Below are 21,399 nucleotides of genomic sequence, written 5' to 3' on the forward strand. Positions count from 1 at the left end.
ATGATGGTTTGACCCTCACTAAAATGTCTGTCAAAAAGAACTGTGAAAAGAAATGCAATATTCAATGTTGACAGCTACATTTTTTTGTGGTCATGTTCCATAAATATTGATGTTAAAGATTTATTTTTTTGTGAAGAAACGATCCAGATGGATCTCTATTACAATCCCCAAAGAGGGCACTTTAAGTTGTTCTATGTGTAGAAATCTTTATCAAGGTCCGCATGCACCCTGTATAAAGGACTCCCTGTGGGAGTCCTTTATACAGGGTGCAAAGGAACCTATTGTTATTGAAAGGTTTATTATTATTATACCGGCCGCCTCTTCGAGCTGCAATTTGACCCACTTAACATGCTTCAAAACTCACCAAATTTGACACACACATCAGGACCTGCGAAAATTGCAAGTTAATAAAAAAAACCAAACCCCAAAAATCAAAATTGCGCTCTAGCGCCCCACTAGGAAAAAACAAAAACAAACTGTCCGCAACTCCCACTAGGAAGGTCGTAGAGACATGAAACAAAAACCTGTATGTAGGTCAGACTTAGACCTACATTTCATAATTTTACATCCTCGGGCAAAAACCAACAGGAAGTTGGCAATTTCCCCTTCAAGACAAAATTGTACTAAAAAAAAACTCATTTTTGCCTCTTTGAGCTGTAATTTGACCCCCTTAAAATACTTCAAAACTTACCAAAATTCTTACACACATCGGGACTGCTGGAAATTGCGATCTAAAAAAAAAACGAACCCCAAAGCTCAAAAAACTGCTTGTAACTTCCGGTAGGAACGTCTTAGAGACATGAAACAAATACCTCTACGTAGGTCTCACCTAGACCTACATTTCATAGATTGACATCCTTCAGCAAAAATCAACAGGAAGTTTGCTATTCCTCCTTCAAAACAACATTTTTGTTACAACCGGTCACCAAACATCAAACGTTATCTCCTCCGAGGGCGTTTGTCGTTTCGGCTTCAAACTGCTACAGGAGAGAGATTGAACCCTTCTGATTAAAAGTTGTGGACGGCGTTTTGATACGTGCTACCGTTTTGATTTTACGAGCCTTCAAAGACCCGCAGCACTAAAGTTGCTCCGCTGCTGTGATTTTACGCGCCTTCAAAGAAAACAACCACTGTGCCGCAGCACCTAGGAAAAAGACACAGACACAAATTCCTCTAACTGCCTGTACGAATATCGTAGAGACACGAAACAAAAACCTCTATGTAGGCCTCACTCAGGACTACCACTGGACAAAAGTATTGGGACACCTAGGACTAGCACCTGCCAAAATGCGGACCCGACCAACGCTGCTTGCAGCTTTAATTTATAATTGAATCACTTGTTTATTTTTCAACAAGTTTTTGGTTATTTTTATATCTTTTTTCCCAAATAGTTCAAGAAAGACCACTACAAATGAGCAATATTTTGCACTTTTATACAATTTAATAAATCAGAAACTAAAGACAAAGTGCTGTATTTGACTTCTTTATCTCTTTTTTTCAACTAAAAATGCTTTGCTCTGATTAGGGGGTACTTGAATTAAAAAAATGTTCGCAGGGGGTACATCACTGAAAAAAGGTTGAGAACCACTGTCGTAGAGGACGTTAAAGGCAGTGCCTTTAAGGCACGTCCCCAAGACTGTGGAATACGAGATATATAGACTGATGAACACCTTCGTTGGATAATGAAGGTTGCCTCAGCTCAAAGCCCGAGCCCCGACATGAATGAAGTAGCATCCCAGAAAAAATGGCAGGTATCTGGCTTGGGCACATCAGATTAGATCAGTGTGTTGCAAACTGAGCAGTTTAAAGTCCTGAATGGTTGATTTATTCATTGTTATTTTATTTTCAAATGTATTAGCCTGTGGAAAAAGTTAATGTTGATATTTACCTTAGAAGGCTGCAAAAAGAAGAGGCATTACATTTTTATTTAAATTGTATTTGATATGCCATTGATATTTTTTAATTATTATTATTATTTGAAACTGGATTTTGCATGTCACTATAAAGTTATATAAGTCTTGCTTGTTCAATATTCAATGCAAAACTTGTTTGGGTCTCTATTAAAAGGTTCATTTGTTCAACCTTTGTTCAGTTTTACATTTTGGCCCACTCTGTATTTGAGTTTGACACCCCTGATCGACATCAACTATATGATTTGCCCGAGTAGCAGGAAAGGACCAAAAAATAAAATAAAAAATATTGGTAATATATAATGGGTGTGCAAAGACGTGGCATAACCAAGCCCGGAATAATCCCAAAAGTCAGAAAAGCTGCGGTAATGCCGTGTTATGAAGTGATAGCCCAAGTACAGACGCCGAGTCCTAAGTCATGTACAGCGTCACCAAATCAAGTTTTTTTGGTTTGTGTCCATTTCCAGGAAACGTGACTAAACATTGTGACCGATCGGGCGAGTGGGTCCAGATTGGATCCACCTGTCGGGAAGCCTCCAAGGACGGAACAAAGGCGCTTGTGAGTTCTAGAACAATAGCGGCTGATGTGGTTCTGGGCTAAATCTTTGTTTTTCCTGAAGGAAGTTTCCAGCTTCTTCCAGGATGTCCAGGATGAGCCTAGCACAGGAAGTGGCATGAAGATGAAGATACTTCAAGAGAAATGTCTTGATAAAATGAAACAGGACCTACCTTATAATAAAACAGGTACTTTCAAACAGCCATCTATCGACTTAAAGGCCTACTGAAATGAACTTTTTTTATTTAAACGGGGATAGCAGATCCATTCTATGTGTCATACTTGATCATTTCGCGATTTTTTTGAAAAGATTTAGTAGAGAACATCGACGATAAAGTTTGCAAGTTTTGATCGCTGATAAAAAAAAGCCTTGCCTGTACCGGAAGTAGCGTGACGTCACAGGTTGAAAGGCTCCTCACATTTCCTCATTGTTTACACCAGCAGCTAGACCGAGAAAGCGACGATTACCCCATTAATTTGAGCCAGGATGAAAGATTCGTGGATGAGGAACGTGAGAGTGAAGGACTAGAGTGCAGTGCAGGACGTATCTTGTTTCGCTCTGACCGTAACTTAGGTACAAGCTGGCTCATTGGATTCCACACTTTCTCCTTTTTCTATTGTGGATCACGGATTTGTATTTTAAACCACCTCGGATACTATATCCTCTTGAAAATGAGAGTCTAGAACGCGAACAGGACATTCACAGTGACTTTTATCTCCACGACAATACATCGGCGAAGCTCTTTAGCTACGGAGCTAACGTGATAGCATCGGGCTTAAATGCAGATAGAAACAAAAGAATAAACCCCTGACTGGAAGGATAGACAGAAGATCAACAATACTATTAAACCATGGACATGTAAATACACAGTTAATGCTTTCCAGCCTGGCGAAGCTCAACAATGCTGTTGCTAACGACGCCATTGAAGCTAGCTTAGCTACGGGACCTCGACAGAGCTATGCTAAAAACATTAGCTATCCACCTACGCCAGCCAGCCCTCATTTGCTCATCAACACCCGTGTTTACCTGCGTTCCAGCGATCGACGGAGCGACGAAGGACTTCACCCGATCATAGATGCGGTCGGCGGCCCGGAGACGGAGGAAGTCAAGGTGAGGTCGGCGGATAGCGCGTCTGCTATCCATCTCAAAGTCCTCCTGGTTGTGTTGCTGCAGCCCGCCGCTAATACACCGATCCCACCTACAACTTTCTTCTTTGCAGTCTCCATTGTTCATTAAACAAATTGCAAAAGATTCACCAACACAGATGTCCAGAATACTGTGGAATTATGTGGTGAAAAAATAGCTTTTTGTATTGGATCCAATGGGGTCCGAATACTTCCGTTCACTCCGTGACGTCACGCGCAAACGTCATCACACGTAGACGTTTTCAACTGGAAGTTGAAATTTTAAATGTCACTTTAGAAGTTAACCCGGCCGTATTGGCATGTGTTGCAATGTTAAGATTTCATCATTGATATATAAACTATCAGACTGCGTGGTCGCTAGTAGTGGCTTTCAGTCGGCCTTTAATGATATGTAAATATTGACTTAAAACGTTTTGTGTGAAAGGAATGTTCTGCAGTCCTATTTGGGACGGTTGGCTTTGCTGGGACGTTACACCAGCACAAACCCACGCCACCCAGAACTGCCCCGATCATTTAGTTGGCCTTGAACCTTCAGGTACGCATTTTTGTAGCTGGGTTACAGCCCTTTATGTGGTTTACTAAATTCAAAGATGTATTGAAACTGGTCTATCATAAGGAACGGCGAGCAAGTACTGTGGCGAACACGGCGAGTGGTTTCGCCATCCGGAGAGCAACATCTTTTGGACCAACTACACACTTTGCACCAGCAACTATGAGAACACTTCAAGGGTGAGGAACTATTCATCGTACTCAGTACATACCGTACATTTATGATCGCATACTATAGAAGGTTGCGGTCTATTTGGATTATATTGACTTTAACAACCTAGAGTCGTGGTCAAAAGTGTACATACACTTGTAAAGAACATGATGTCATGGCTGTCTTCAGTTTCCAATCATTTCTACAACTCTTATTATTTTGTGATAGAGTGATTGGAGCACATACTTGTTGGTCACAAAAAACATTCACGAAGTTTGCTTCTTTTATGAATTTATTATGGGTCTACTGAAAATGTGCTGGGTCAAAAGTATACATACAGCAATGTTAATATTTGGTATAATATTTGGTATATCTGACATCACATGGACAAAGATAAGACCTTCTGGAGGAAAGTTCTGTGGTCAGATGAAACAAAAATGGAGCTGTTTGGCCACAATACCCAGCAATATGTTTGGAGGAGAAAAGGTGAGGCCTTTAATCCCAGAAACACAATTCCTACCGTCAAGCATGGTGGTGGTAGTATTATGCTCTGGGCCTGTTTTGCTGCCAATGGAACTGCTGCTTTACAGAGAGTAAATGGGACACTGTGATATTGACTAGTGACATTGAAACTTGATGTAAAACCAACACAGGATTAAAATCCATTCTCTTTTGCATCATTGCCTTTTTTATACGATGATCATTGTTTCTGTACTTCTGCTGTTTGATGTTGCAGTTTGACTTTACTGTCTATCATTTTTCTGTATGAAAATGTTAATAATAAAGAGAATATGTTACGTTTAAAAGAAATGCCTTTTATTATTGTCAACTAGCATAAGAAATGAAAGATAGATATTTATTAAGATGACAAAGAAATAAAAGAAATGAAGATATAAAACATAATATAACGAAAAAAAAATAGAAATTGAAAAAATAAATGAATATAAAAAATAAAAGAAATGCCTTTTTTTATTGTCAACTAGCATAAGAAATGAAAGATAGATATTTATTAAGATGACAAAGAAATAAAAGAAATGAAGATATAAAACATAATATAACGGAAAAAAAGAGAAATTGAAAAAATAAATGAAGATAAAAAAATAAAAGAAATGCCTTTTATTATTGTCAACTAGCATAAGAAATGAAAGATAGATATTTATTAAGATGACAAAGAAATAAAAGAAATGAAGATATAAAACATAATATAACGAACAAAAAAGAGAAATTGAAAAAATAAATGAATATAAAAAATAAAATAAATGCCTTTTATTATTGTCAACTAGCATAAGAAATGAAAGATAGATATTTATTAAGATGACAAAGAAATAAAAGAAATGAAGATATAAAACATAATATAACGGGAAAAAAAGAGAAATTGAAAAAATAAATGAATATAAAAAATAAAAGAAATGCCTTTTATTATTGTCAACTAGCATAAGAAATGAAAGATAGATATTTATTAAGATGACAAAGAAATAAAAGAAATGAAGATATAAAACATAATAACGAAAAAAAAAAAATTTGAAAAAAAAATGAATATAAAAAATAAAAGAAATGCCTTTTATTATTGTCAACTAGCATAAGAAATGAAAGATAGATATTTATTAAGATGACAAAGAAATAAAAGAAATGAAGATATAAAACATAATATAACGGAAAAAAAAGAGAAATTGAAAAAATAAATGAATATAAAAGAAACGCCTTTTTTTATTGTCAACTAGCATAAGAAATGAAAGATAGATATTTATTAAGATGACAAAGAAATAAAAGAAATGAAGATATAAAACATAATATAACGGGGAAAAAAAGAGAAATTGAAAAAATAAATGAATATAAAAGAAATGCCTTTTTTTATTGTCAACTAGCATAAGAAATGAAAGATAGATATTTATTAAGATGACAAAGAAATAAAAGAAATGAAGATATAAAACATAATATAACGGAAAAAAAATTGAAATTGAAAAAATAAATGAATATAAAAAATAAAAGAAAAGGCTTTTTTTTATTGTCAACTAGCATAAGAAATGAAAGATAGATATTTATTAAGATGACAAAGAAATAAAAGAAATGAAGATATAAAACATAATATAACGGGGAAAAAAAGAGAAATTGAAAAAATAAATGAATATAAAAAATAAAAGAAATGCCTTTTATTATTGTCAACTAGCATAAGAAATTAAAGATAGATATTTATTAAGATGACAAAGAAATAAAAGAAATGAAGATATAAAACATAATATAACGGGAAAAAAATAGAAATTGAAAAAATATATGAATATAAAAAATGTGTGGAAAACAGTATACTGAGTTTTTCTCATTTTTGTCTTATTTTTGTTGTAACAATGCACAACAGAGCTTGATAATCATGTCAGAGCCTGATTTAAAGCGTCATGATCGCATCAAAGCATAATAAAGTTCAATAAAGCGTAATAAAACGTGTCAAAGCGTGATTTAAAGCGTATCAAAGCGGGATCAAATCGTGAGGAACGGTAACAAAGCGGCAACTAATTCGCATCAGAGCGTATCAGAGCGTATCAAAGCATAACATTTCTTCGGAGATCGGGATATTCGTGGAAAAATTGACAAAAATGACGGCGCTTTGCTCGCCGCTTGAAAGCGCGGCAAGCGCCGTTGGTGTGAACCAGGCATTAAGGAATGGCTAAATCAGGCTAGAATGAAGGTTTTAGAATGGCCTTCCCAAAGTCCTGACTTAAACGTGTGGACAATGCTGAAGAAACAAGTCCATGTCAGAAAACCAACACATTTAGCTGAACTGCACCAATTTTGTCAAGAGGAGTGGCCAAAAATTCCAGCAGAAGCTTCTGGATGGCTACCAAAAGTGCCTTATTGCAGTGAAACTTGTAAGCAAATATTAACATTGCTGTATGTATACTTTTGACCTAGCACATTTTCAGTAGACCCATAATAAATTCATAAAAGAAGCAAACTTCATGAATGTTTTTTGTGAGCAACAAGTATGTGCTCCAATCACTACATCACAAAATAATAAGAGTTGTAGAAATGATTGTAAACTCAAGACAGCCATGACATCATGTTCTTTACACGTGTATGTACACTTTTGACCACGACTGTACATGGAACTGAACAGACGGACAGATAACCGTATCGGTCCGATATTAGCAGAGACACAAGTATCGGATGATATCGGCTTGCATCCAAAAATCCCAGACAAAAGCGGTCCTGCAGCGTGTTTACCTTTTCAAAGCTGGACAGGAATCCAATCCACTTTATTTATTTAGCACATTTCATAAAGCAATAGAAGTTTCACAAAGTCCTACACAGAAGTTGAGATCCTGGTTCAATCCCCACCTTCTACTAAACTCGTCACATCCGTTGTGTCCTTGAGACTCAGCCATGACATGATGTTCTTTACACGTGTATGTAGACTTTTGACCGCGACCGTACATCAATATTTGAAGCCTGCGAGCTATTTGCATTAGACCCTTGTAAAACATTCTTTTTGTTCCTTCCTGGAGTTTGACGTCATATTCCTGACAGACAATACAATGTTAAGTCTAAGTGCAGTCCCTTTTATCTGCACTTTTTCAAAAGGTACTATTGATTCCCCTGAGCTTTGCAAGTAAAGGAAAATAACTCTGCTTAATTGTTTCATCTTGAGTCGAAAGTGTATTTTTTGTTTTTGTTTATCTCCCAGAAACAGAAGCTGTTTGAGAGTAAAAACAAATGCACCTTGAAAAGAAGCCAAGACCCTCCCTTTAATGGAACAGGTAAACAAAAAAAAATGCCACTGGTTTTGTAAATATGTGGCATGACTTCATTAGTATCTGTGTGGGGTCTGCAGGCCTGTTCTGCACACGGGACTGGGACGGCTGGCTGTGCTGGGACCAGACTGCAGCTGGAACCTACGCAGCACAAAATTGCCCAGATTTTTTTTCATACGCTGACTCTACAGGTGAGGACTGTAAGTTTGCTTTTATGCACATACATTTGCCTCGGTTTTTGTTAGTAATCCGTTCTAAAAGACAGAATCGGGGCAAAAACCGAAACAATTTTTTGCATTAAAATACACTATATTGCCAAAAGTATTTGGCCACCTGCCTTGACTCACATATGAACTTGAAGTGCCATCCCATTCCTAACCCGTAGGGTTCAATATGTCGTCGGTCCACTTTTTGCAGCTATTACAGCTTCAACTCTTCTGGGAAGGCTGTCCACAAGGTTGCGGAGTGTGTTTATAGCAATTTTCCACCGTTCTTCCAAAAGCGCATTGGTGAGGTCACACACTGATGGCCTGGCTCTTAGTCTCCGTTCTAATTCATCCCAAAGGTGTTCTATCGCAGTGGTCCCCAACCACCGGGCCGCGGACCGATTGGTACCGGGCCGCACAAGAATTTAAAAAAAAAAAAAAAAAAAAAAATTTTTTTTTTTTTTTTTTTTAATGAAAAGGCTACCAGTTTGATACACACTTAAAAAATTGCCAGAAATAGCCAATTTTCTCAATTTACCTTTGACTCTATGTTTCTATTAATAATTAATGATATTTACACTTAATTGAACGGTTTAAAAGAGGAGAAAACACACAAAAAATGACAATTAAATTTTGAAACATAGTTTATCTTCAGTTTCGACTCTTTAAAATTCAAAATTCAACCGAAAAAAAGAAGAGAAAAACTAGCTAATTCGAATCTTTTTGAAAAAATTAAAAAAAGAATTTATGGAACATCATTAGTAATTTTTCCTGATTAAGATTAATTTTAGAATTTTGATGACATGTTTTAAATAGGTTAAAATCCAATCTGCACTTTGTTAAAATATATAACAAATTGGACCAAGCTATATTACTAACAAAGACAAATCATGATTTCTTCTAGATTTTCCAGAACAAACATTTTAAAAGAAATTCAAAAGACTTTGAAATAAAATTTAAATTTGATTCTACAGATTTTCTAGATTTGCCAGAATAATTGTTTTGAATTTTAATCATAAAAAGTTTGAAGAAATATTTCACAAATACTCTTCGTCGAAAAAACAGAACCTAAAATGAAGAATTAAATCAAAATGTATTTATTATTCTTTACAATAAAATAAAAAAATGTACTTGAACATTGATTTAAATTGTCAGGAAAGAAGAGGAAGGAATTTAAAAGGTTAAAAGGTATATGTGTTTAAAAATCCTAAAATCATTTTTAAGGTTGTATTTTTTTCTCTAAAATTGTCTTTCTGAAAGTTATAAGAAGCAAAGTAAAATAATTAATGAATTTATCTAAACAAGTGAAGACCAAGTCTTTAAAATATTTTCCTGGATTTTCAAATTGTATTTGAGTTTTGTCTCTCTTAGAATTAAAAATGTCGAGCAAAGCGAGACCAGCTTGCTAGAAAATAAATACAATTTAAAAAATAGAGGCAGCTCACTGGTAAGTGCTGCTATTTGAGCTATTTTTAAGAACAGGCCAGCGGGCTACTCATCTGGTCCTTACGGGCTACCTGGTGCCCGCGGGCACCGCGTTGGTGACCCCTGCTTTAAAGTCATATCCAACAATTGCGACAACAACTTTTTACTGTCAACTGAGTTTTGTTTTTTAATGATTTCTGCTGGTGGTGTGCCTCCTACGCATTTTTTCACCGCTAAAAATGTGCCTTGGCTCAAAAAAAGGTTGAAAAGCACTGGAATATATGACCTCCCATTGGCTCCGCTGTAAGCAGACTTTTATTTACGAGTTAGAATGCATTAAGAAAAAAAAACATCCGTCATGTCCCTCATAATGATTGTGGTTTGGCAAAATTCCCCAAAAAAGGTGCATTCCCCCTTTAAAGACTCCCTGGCTGGAATCTATCTATAGTGGCCCAGCTTTAAAAATAACCTCTATTAATTATGTACGGCTTGAGTCACCAAGGTGTAGGATTCTTTAATAATAAGCACTCCATTCTACAGACTGATATGTGGGTAAATTGACTAGTTCGGTACGCCATGACATGGTATACAAAAACTGGGGCTACTTTATTTTTTGTGGAAAACCGAATGTTGCACAAAAACCGAGGTGCCACTAAATGTCATAATTGATTGACAGTGAGCTTTTAAAAACAATATTAGTCATATAAATGGCTTACTAAGGATGTACACAATCTGCTCAATGAAGCCGGTAAAATCTATATATTAATTGTATAAACCGCGGGGTTCAAAGTGTTGCGACTTACGGACAGGAAATTACAGTACATTCATTTATAACTATTTAAAAAAAAAATTTTTTTTAATTAAATCAACACAAAAAACACAAGATACACTTACAGTTAGTGCGCCAAGCCCCCCCCCCCCCCCAAAAAAAAAACTCCCTCCCCCCATTCACACTCATTTACACTCATTCACACAAAATGGTTGTTTCTTTCTGTTATTAATATTATGGTTCCTACAATGTATATCAATAATAATAATAATAATAATAATAATAGATAGGGATATCCGATAATATCGGCCTGCCGATATTATCGGCCGATAAATGCGTTAAAATGTAATATCGGAAATTATCGGTATCGTTTTTTTTAATTATCTGTATCGGTTTTTTATTTTTTTTTATTTTTTATTAAATCAACATAAAAAACACAAGATACACTTACAATTAGTGCACCAACCCAAAAAACCTCCCTCCCCCCATTTGTTTCTGTTATCAATATTCTGGTTCCTACATTATATATCAATATATATCAATACAGTCTGCAAGGGATACAGTCCGTAAGCACACATGATTGTGCGTGCTGCTGCTCCACTAATAGTACTAACCTTTAACAGTTAATTTTACTCATTTTCATTCATTACTAGTTTCTATGTAACTGTTTTTATATTGTTTTACTTTCTTTTTTATTCAAGAAAATGTTTTTAATTTATTTATCTTATTTTATTTGATTCATTTTTTTAAAAAGTACCTTATCTTCACCATACATGGTTGTCCAAATTAGGCATAATAATGTGTTAATTCCACGACTGCATATATCGGTTGATATCGGTATCGGTTGTTATCGGTATCGGTTGATATCGGTATCGGTAATTAAAGAGTTGGACAATATCGGCATATCGGCAAGAAGCCATTATCGGACATCCCTAATAATAATAGATTTTATTTGTAAAAAGCACTTTACATTGAGTAAACAATCTCAAAGTGCTACAGTGTATTAAAAAAATTAAAAGATAAAAAATAAATAAAAATAAAAACTAGAACAGCCAAATAGCTATAACTAGTATGCATATATCTAAAAAAAGGCTTTTTTTTTTTAAAAAAAGAAGGGTTTTTAAGCCTTTTTTAAAAGCATCCAGTCTGTGGTGCCCTCGGGTGGTCAGGGAGAGCGTTCCACAATACAGTCTGCAAGGGATACAGTCCGTAAGCACACATGATTGTGCGTGCTGCTGCTCCACTAATAGTACTAACCTTTAACAGTTAATTTTACTCATTTTCATTAATTACTAGTTTCTATGTAACTGTTTTTATATTGTTTTACTTTCTTTTTTATTCAAGAAAATGTTTTTAATTTAGTTATCTTATTTTATTATTTTTTTAAAAAAAGTACCTTATCTTCACCATACATGGTTGTCCAAATTAGGCATAATAATGTGTTAATTCCACGACTGCATATATCGGTTGATATCGGTATCGGTTGATATCGGTATCGGTAATTAAAGAGTTGGACAATATCGGAATATTGGATATCGGCAAAAAGCCATTATCGGACATCCCTAATAATAGATTTTATTTGTTAAAAGCACTTTACATTGAGTAAACAATCTCAAAGTGCTACAGTGTATTAAAAAAATACAAATAGAAAGATAATAAAAAATAAATACAAATAAAAACTAGAACAGCCAAATAGCTATAACTAGTATGCATACCGTATTTCCTTGAATTGGCGCAGGGAATATAGTATTCGCACGTCTAGAATTACTGCCGGGTCAAACTCGTTTCTCAAAATAATTAACGCATGCTTGGCCTTATCGCAGGTTCATTATTAACGCCGGATCAAATTCGTTCCGCAAAATATTAATTTTATTATCGCATGTCTATGATTTTTCGCCGGGTCAAACTCGTTTCGCAAAATATTTAGCATATGTCTAGAACTTCCGCCGGGTCAAATTCGTTACGTCACGAGTGACGCTTTACCTGTCCTCATTTTCCAAAATGGAGGAAGCTGCTTTCAGTAGTTTGCAATCGCACAAAGGAAAAAAGATAAAGAGCTATTCAGTAGGATTTAAGGTCCAAGCTATTGAATACCGGTACGGTATGCTAAAAAGAACAGTAAGCAGCTATGTTTTATTAATATACCGTAGCTGCGTGTGTCAAATACGGTATGAGTCATTAAATGACTCCCGCCTCCTGGTGGTAGAGGGCGCTAGTGATCCTTCTTGCGACTTCCGGTACTGCAGAAGAAGTGACAACACGCAGCAACAGATTTTTTTTTCCTCTCGCCTGAACTTTTAACATGGAGGATTACATACCGGTATCTAAAATAAAACCGTTTTCTAAACTGGACTTTCAATGGAAGCAGGAGGTAATAATTAAAGGAATATCTCCATCGAGACAGAGAGACTTTTAAAACTGAAGAAAGAAAATAAGGAAGACTTCTATAACCAAGTTATCGATGCTTTTGGTCAGAAGGAGCTGCAAATGGACTCCATTTATAAGTACAGGTAAGACCATAATAACGTTTTTTTTTTAATTAAATGTGCTTTTCATGACGGTATGCTTACATCACACTCAAAGCGCACGCCTAAATTTACCGCATTCCTTTTGGTAAACGCCGGAGTGAGAAGAGGGTTTTAAAATAATTAGCGCATGCACAGCCATCCCGCAGGCTTCCGGTAAACGCCGGAGTGAGAGGAGGTTTTAAATTAATTAGCGCCCCTGCGGCTATTCAAGGAAATACGGTATATCTAAAAAAACATTTTTAAAAAGGCTTTTTTAAAAAGAAGGGTTTTCAAGCCTTTTTTAAAAGCATCCACAGTCTGTGGTGCCCTCAGGTGGTCAGGGAGAGCGTTCCACAATACAATCCGCAAGGGATACATACAGTCCGTAAGCGCACATGATTGTTAGTCCACTAATAGTACTAACCTTTAACAGTTAATTTGACTCATTTTCATTAATTACTAGTTTCTATGTAACTGTTTTTATATTGTTTTACTTTTTTTTATTCAAGAAAATTTTTTTAATTTATTTATCTTATTTTATTTTTTTTTAAATGACCTTATCTTCAACTATTTATTTTTAACGTTCTTCTCGGAGCACTCCTTAATTAACGATCATTTTGGAATAACTGTTGCCTTTGTCGCTCTGAACAGAGGTTTCAAATGGAGGTGGTTAAGTCTGACATTCTGCGGGACTCGGGAGGAACAATTTTGTCCAAATTGTCTAACCTTTACGGCCACTTTGGGAGGTTCGGGCGTCATTTGTGGTGTTAATTGCATTGCTGTCCTCCTTAGAAAAGGCAACACGGTACTGTGGAGAGGACGGCCAGTGGTACCGCCACCCAGACAGCAACAGCACGTGGACCAACTTCACGCTCTGTGCCGTCAACATTCAGGAAAAGCTGCAGGTGATTCATGCACTCCTAGGCTTTTTTTTTGCAAATACATGGAGCTTGAGACATGAAGAAGGAAAAGTATCTTCCATATGAGGAGGTGTGAACAAGTGATGACATAAATCATGGTCCCAATAGAGAATGTCTCATTTGCACCCCCTGCTGGTGACATCTATCAAAATGAGGGTGGTCCCAAAAAGGAGGGGTTTTTCTAAATTGGCTGTGTGTCGTTTTTAAAAGTGCTCCCCCTCTGGTCAACATATGAAATAACAAGTGTGTAAGAAATTGAAATGCGCCCCCTTTGGCCAAAATTTATTAAAAATTTTTAAAAAATAAAAATATGTATATAGAGACATACAGTAATAACTTGAAGTAAATAATGAAGATTAAAACCCGTTTCCAAACAAAAATAAATTAAAAAAGCAGTCTTTTTCCTCACAATGTGTCGACTTTTTCCTCATAAAATTTCTGTAATATTGCAATATTTTCTCGTAAAATTATTACTTTATGTAAAATTATTACTTTTTAATGCAAAATGGTGACATTTGTCACATGAAATTCTGACTTTTATCACAATATTGCCAATTTTTGTTGTTGTTCTTGTAAAATAGTGATTTTTTGGAGTATAATTATGACTTATGTCATCATTTTGCCAAGTAAAATTCAAATTATTATTATTATAATATTGCCAACATTTTTACCTTTTTATAAAATTCTGACTTTTGTCGAGGAAAATGACGACTCTTTTCATAAAATTGCCAAAATGTTAAGCTTTTCTTGTAAAATTCCAACTTTCATTATAATATTGCACAAATGTCAAGTTTTTCTTGTAAAATTTTGACTTGTGTTGAGTAAAATTACGACTTTTATTAAAATACTGCCAAAAGTTTTTCTTGTGAAACTGTGACCTTTTTCTTGTGAGATTCCAACTCATTTTTCACATGTATGTATATATTATTAATGTTTTAAATACACATCTTTATATATCGAGAAAGGCTGGTCCCAAAAAGGAGGGATTTTTCTAATTGACTGTGTGTCGCTTTTAAAAGTGTTCCCCCTCTGGTCAACATATGAAATAACAAGTGTGTAAGAAATTGAAATGCGCCCCCTTTGGCCAAAATTAATAAAAAATAAATAAAAATAAAAAAATATGTATATAGAGACATACAGTAATAACTTGAAGTAAATAATGAAGATTAAAACCCGTTTCCAAACAAAAATAAATTAAAAAAGCAGTCTTTTTCCTCACAATGTGTCGACTTTTTCCTCATAAAATTTCTGTAATATTGCAATATTTTCTCGTAAAATTATTACTTTATGTAAAATTATTACTTTTTAATGCAAAATGGTGACATTTGTCACATGAAATTCTGACTTTTATCACAATATTGCCAATTTTTGTTGTTGTTCTTGTAAAATAGTGATTTTTTGGAGTATAATTATGACTTATGTCATCATTTTGCCAAGTAAAATTCAAATTATTATTATTATAATATTGCCAACATTTTTATAAAATTCTGACTTTTGTTGGGGAAAATGACGACTCCTTTCATAAAATTGCCAAAATGTTAAGCTTTTCTTGTAAAATTCCAACTTTCATTATAATATTGCACAAATGTCAAGTTTTTCTTCTAAAATTTTGACTACAAGAATGTGTGTGTGTGTGTGTGTGTGTGTGTTGTTGTATTTCTACCCTTCTTGAGACATGAAGAAGGAAAAGTATCTTCCATATGAGGAGGTGTGAACAAGTGATGACATAAATCATGGTCCCAAATACATTGCATCTAATAGAGAATGTCTCATTTGCACCCCCTGCTGGTGACATCTATCAAAATGAGGGTGGTCCCAAAAAGGAGGGATTTTTCTAAATTGGCTGTGTGTCGTTTTTAAAAGTGCTCCCCCTCTGGCCAACATATGAAATAACAAGTGTGTAAGAAATTTAAATGCGCCCCCTTTGGCCAAAATTAATTAAAAATTTTAAAAAAATAAAAATATGTATATAGAGACATACAGTAATAACTTGAAGTAAATAATGAAGATTAAAACCCGTTTCCAAACAAAAATAAATTAAAAAAGCAGTCTTTTTCCTCACAATGTGTCGACTTTTTCCTCATAAAATTTCTGTAATATTGCAATATTTTCTCGTAAAATTATTACTTTATGTAAAATTATTACTTTTTAATGCAAAATGGTGACATTTGTCACATGGAATTCTGACTTTTATCACAATATTGCCAATTTTTGTTGTTGTTCTTGTAAAATAGTGATTTTTTTGGAGTATAATTATGACTTATGGCATCATTTTGCCAAGTAAAATTCCAATTATTATTATTATAATATTGCCAACATTTTTATAAAATTCTGACTTTTGTCGGGGAAAATGACGACTCCTTTCATAAAATTGCCAAAATGTTAAGCTTTTCTTGTAAAATTCCAACTTTCATTATAATATTGCACAAATGTCAAGTTTTTCTTGTAAAATTTTGACTTGTGTTGAGCAAAATTACAACTTTTATTATAATACTGCCAAAAGTTTTTGTTGTGAAACTGTGACCTTTTTCTTGTGAGATTCCAACTCATTTTTCACAAGTATGTATATATTATAAATGTTTTAAATACACATCTTTATATATCGAGAAAGGCTGGTCCCAAAAAGGAGGGATTTTTCTAAATTGACTGTGTGTCGCTTTTAAAAGTGCTCCCCCCCTGGTCAACATATGAAATAACAAGTGTGTAAGAAATTGAAATGTGCCCCCTTTGGCCAAAATTAATTAAAAATAAATAAAAAATAAAAATATGTATATAGAGACATACAGTAATAACTTGAAGTAAATAATGAAGATTAAAACCCGTTTCCAAACAAAAATAAATTACAAAAGCAGTCTTTTTCCTCACAATGTGTCGACTTTTTCCTCATAAAATGTCTGTAATATTGCAATATTTTCTCGTAAAATTATTACTTTATGTAAAATTATTACTTTTTAATGCAAAATGGTGACATTTGTCACATGAAATTCTGACTTTTGTCACAATATTGCCAATTTTTGTTGTTGTTCTTGTAAAATAGTGATTTTTTTTAGTATGATTATGACTTATGTCATCATTTTGCCAAGTAAAATTCAAATTATTATTATTATAATATTGCCAACATTTTTACCTTTGTATAAAATTCTGACTTTTGTCGAGGAAAATGACGACTCTTTTCATAAAATTGCCAAAATGTTAAGCTTTTCTTGTAAAATTCCAACTTTCATTATAATATTGCACAAATGTCAAGTTTTTCTTGTAAAATTTTGACTTGTGTTGAGTAAAATTACGACTTTTATTAAAATACTGCCAAAAGTTTTTCTTGTGAAACTGTGACCTTTTTCTTGTGAGATTCCAACTCATTTTTAACAAGTATGTATATATTATTAATGTTTTAAATACACATCTTTATATATCGAGAAAGGCTTTTCCTAAAGAGGTAGGCATTTTTCTCAGGTCTCAAGAATGTTACAAATACAAGAATGTGTGTGTGTGTGTGTGTGTGTGTGTGTGTGTGTGTGTGTGTGTTCTTGTATTTCTACCCTTCTTGAGACATGAAGAAGGAAAAGTATCTTCCATATGAGGAGGTGTGAACAAGTGATGACATAAATCATGGTCCCAATAACATTGCATCTAATAGAGAATGTCTCATTTGCACCCCCTGCTGGTGACATCTATCAAAATGAGGGTGGTCCCAAAAAGAAGGGATTTTCTAAATTGACTGTCGTTTTTAAAAGTGCTCCCCCTCTGGTCAACATATGAAATAACAAGTGTGTAAGAAATTGAAATGCGCCCCCTTTGGCCAAAATGTATTAAAAATAAATACAAAATAAAAATAAATAAATATGTATATAGGGACATACTGTAATAACTTGAAGTTAATAAAGATTAAAAAACAATTACAAACAAAAATAAATTAAAAAAGCAGTCTCTCACAATGTGTTGACTTTTTTCTGATAAAATTGGGAACTATTTCTCATATTTAAAAATTCTGACTTTTATCACAATATTGCCAATTTTTGTGTTGTTCTTGTAAAATAGTGATTTTTTTTTTTAGTATATTTATGACTTATGTCATCATTTTGCCAAGTAAAATTCAAATAAGCGGTAGAAAATGGATGAATGGATTATTATAATAGACAAAAATGTCACGTTTTCTTATAAAATTGTGACTTTTGTCGAGTAAAATGACGACTCTTTTCATAAAATTGCCAAAATGTTGAGCCTTTCTTGTAAAACTGCGACTGTTGAGTAAAATTCCAACTTTCATCATAATAAAGCACAAATGTCATGTTTTTCTTGTAAAATTTTGACTTGTGTTGAGTAAAATTACGACTTATTATAATAATGTCAAAATGTTAAGTTTTTCTTGTAAAATTGTGACCTTTTTCTTGTGAAATTCCAACACATTTTTCATAACAAGTTTTTTTTAATATTTGCATAGTATGTATATATAATCAATGTTTTAAATACAAATCTTTATATATCTAGAAAGGCTGGTCCTAAAGAGGTAGGCATTTTTCTCAGGTCTCAAGAATGTAACAATACAAGAACGTGTGTGTCTGTGTGTGTGTGTTCTTGTATTTCTACCCTTCTTGAGACATGAATAAGGAAAAGTATCTTCCATATGAGGAGGTGTGAACAAGTGATGACATAAATCATGGTCCCAATAACATTGCATCTAATAGAGAATGTCTCATTTGCACCCCCTGCTGGTGACATCTATCAAAATGAGGGTGGTCCCAAAAAGGAGGGATTTTTCTAATTGACTGTGTGTCGCTTTTAAAAGTGCTCCCCCTCTGGTCAACATATGAAATAACAAGTGTGTGTAAGAAATTGAAATGCGCCCCCTTTGGCCAAAATGTGTTAAAAATAAATAAAAATAAAAATAAATAAATATGTATATAGGGACATACTGTAATAACTTGAAGTTAATAAAGATTAAAAAACAATTACAAACAAAAATAGATTAAAAAAGCAGTCTCTCACAATGTGTCGACTTTTTTCTGATAAAATTGGGAACTATTTCTCATATTCTTTCTGTTTCTGTAATATTGCGATATTTTCTCGTAAAATTATAACTTTTTTTTATGTAAAATTTTTACTTTTTAATGCAAAATGGTGACATTTGTAACATGAAATTCTGACTTTTATCACAATATTGCCAATTTTTGTGTTGTTCTTGTAAAATAGTGAATTTTTTTTTTTAGTATATTTATGACTTATGTCATCATTTTGCCAAGTAAAATTCAAATAAGCGGTAGAAAATGGATGAATGGATTATTATAATAGACAAAAATGTTACGTTTTCTTATAAAATTGTGACTTTTGTCGAGTAAAATTACGACTCTTTTCATAAAATTGCCAAAATGTTGAGCCTTTCTTGTAAAACTGCGACTGTTGAGTAAAATTCCAACTTTCATCATAATAAAGCACAAATGTCATGTTTTTCTTGTAAAATTTTGACTTGTGTTGAGTAAAATTACGACTTATTATAATAATGTCAAAATGTTAAGTTTTTCTTGTAAAATTGTGACCTTTTTCTTGTGAAATTCCAACAAATTTTTCACAACGAATTTTTTAAATATTTGCATAGTATGTATATATTATTAATGTTTTAAATACAAATCTTTATGTATCTAGAAAGGCTGGTCCTAAAGAGGTAGGCATTTTTCTCAGGTCTCAAGGAGTTGACAAATACAATAATACATGTGTGTGTGTGTGTGTGTGTGTGTGTGTGTGTGTGTGTGTGTGTGTGTGTGTGTGTGTGTGTGTGTGTGTGTGTGTGTGTGTTTGGTACGGTCCGACCAAGCAGGGTGTGAGCGCCCAACTCTCAGGGGAGACGGAGCAAGACTTTGCCGACGAGGCCACGGTGAGCCCTATGGTAAATCCAGAGGAGCAGGATGTGATGAGGAAGAAAATCCTCCACAGCCAATACAAATGTGTTGAGAAAATGAACCGGGATTCTCCTTATAACAAATCAGGTAACTCCCTCCCTTGCTCTCTGGGTGGTGAACACCAGGCGATGACCTTGTTTTTTTGGTGACAGGTTTGTATTGCAGTCGCAACTGGGACGGCTGGTTGTGCTGGGACGACACTCTCGCTGGGACCTACACCTCCCAAAACTGCCCCAATTATTTTGTGGACTTTGACCCTACTGGTAAGTAATAATACTCATCTATCATGTTAGGGGTCAACAGCAGTAAAACAGCAGCAGCATGACAAAAAGTTGTTGTTTGCAGAAAAGGCAACCAAGTACTGCGGGGATGACGGGCAGTGGTTTCGCCACCCTGACACCAACAGGACCTGGTCCAACTACACACTCTGCAATGAAAACACTAAAGCTAAATTGAAGGTATTATCAATCGCCTGATGTTTGGACTATGACAGGATCAGATTACCACAATGAATGTGTACAATTGCCTTAGGGTACCAGTAGAGTGGGAAAACAAGTTTCAGATCCACTATGGACTGGACTCTCACACTATTATGTTAGATCCACTATGGACTGGACTCTCACTATTATGTTAGATCCACTATGGACTGGACTCTCACACTATTACATTAGATCCACTATGGACTGGACTCTCACACTATTATGTTAGATCCACTATGGACTGGACTCTTACACTATTATGCTAGATCCACTATGTACTGGACTCTCACACTATTATGTTAGATCCACTATGGACTGGACTCTCACACTATTATGTTAGATCCACTATGGACTGGACTCTCACAATATTATGTTAGATCCACTATGGACTGGACTCTCACACTATTATGTTAGATCCACTATGGACTGGACTCTCACACTATTATGTTAGATCCACTATGGACTGGACTCTCACACTATTACATTAGATCCACTATGGACTGGACTCTCACACTATTATGTTAGATCCACTATGGACTGGACTCTTACACTATTATGCTAGATCCACTATGTACTGGACTCTCACACTATTATGTTAGATCCACTATGGACTGGACTCTCACAATATTATGTTAGATCCACTATGGACTGGACACTCACACTATTATGTTAGATCCACTATGGACTGGACTCTCACACCATTATGTTAGATCCACTATGGACTGGACTCTCACTATTATGTTAGATCCACTACGGACTGGACTCTCACTATTATGTTAGATCCACTATGGACTGGACTCTCACACTATTATGTTAGATCCACTATGGACTGGACTCTCACACCATTATGTTAGATCCACTATGGACTGGACTCTCACACTATTATGTTAGATCCACTATGGACTGGACTCTCACAATATTATGTTAGATCCACTATGGACTGGACTCTCACAATATTATGTTAGATCCACTATGGACTGGACTCTCACACTATTATGTTAGATCCACTATGGACTGGACTCTCACAATATTATGTTAGATCCACTATGGACTGGACTCTCACACTATTATGTTAGATCCACTATGGACTGGACTCTCACACTATTATGTTAGATCCACTATGGACTGGACTCTCACACTATTA

The 21,399-nt window shown here is 34.6% G+C and overlaps 1 protein-coding gene across 1 annotated transcript in view; it reads left to right on the forward strand.

Moving 5' to 3' along the window:
- calcr (calcitonin receptor) overlaps positions 1–21,399 on the forward strand; it is a 134,335-nt gene that overhangs the window by 57,850 nt on the left and 55,086 nt on the right. The window contains exons 7-16 of the mRNA XM_062030389.1: positions 2,378–2,469; positions 2,531–2,654; positions 4,037–4,147; positions 4,229–4,341; positions 7,989–8,061; positions 8,136–8,246; positions 13,755–13,867; positions 19,695–19,863; positions 19,929–20,039; positions 20,122–20,234. Of these exons, the coding sequence (XP_061886373.1) occupies positions 2,378–2,469; positions 2,531–2,654; positions 4,037–4,147; positions 4,229–4,341; positions 7,989–8,061; positions 8,136–8,246; positions 13,755–13,867; positions 19,695–19,863; positions 19,929–20,039; positions 20,122–20,234 (1,130 nt within the window). The remainder of the gene's footprint in view (positions 1–2,377; positions 2,470–2,530; positions 2,655–4,036; positions 4,148–4,228; positions 4,342–7,988; positions 8,062–8,135; positions 8,247–13,754; positions 13,868–19,694; positions 19,864–19,928; positions 20,040–20,121; positions 20,235–21,399) is intronic.

Source organism: Entelurus aequoreus, linkage group LG20 (assembly GCF_033978785.1).
Source record: "Entelurus aequoreus isolate RoL-2023_Sb linkage group LG20, RoL_Eaeq_v1.1, whole genome shotgun sequence".
NCBI lineage: Eukaryota > Metazoa > Chordata > Actinopteri > Syngnathiformes > Syngnathidae > Entelurus > Entelurus aequoreus.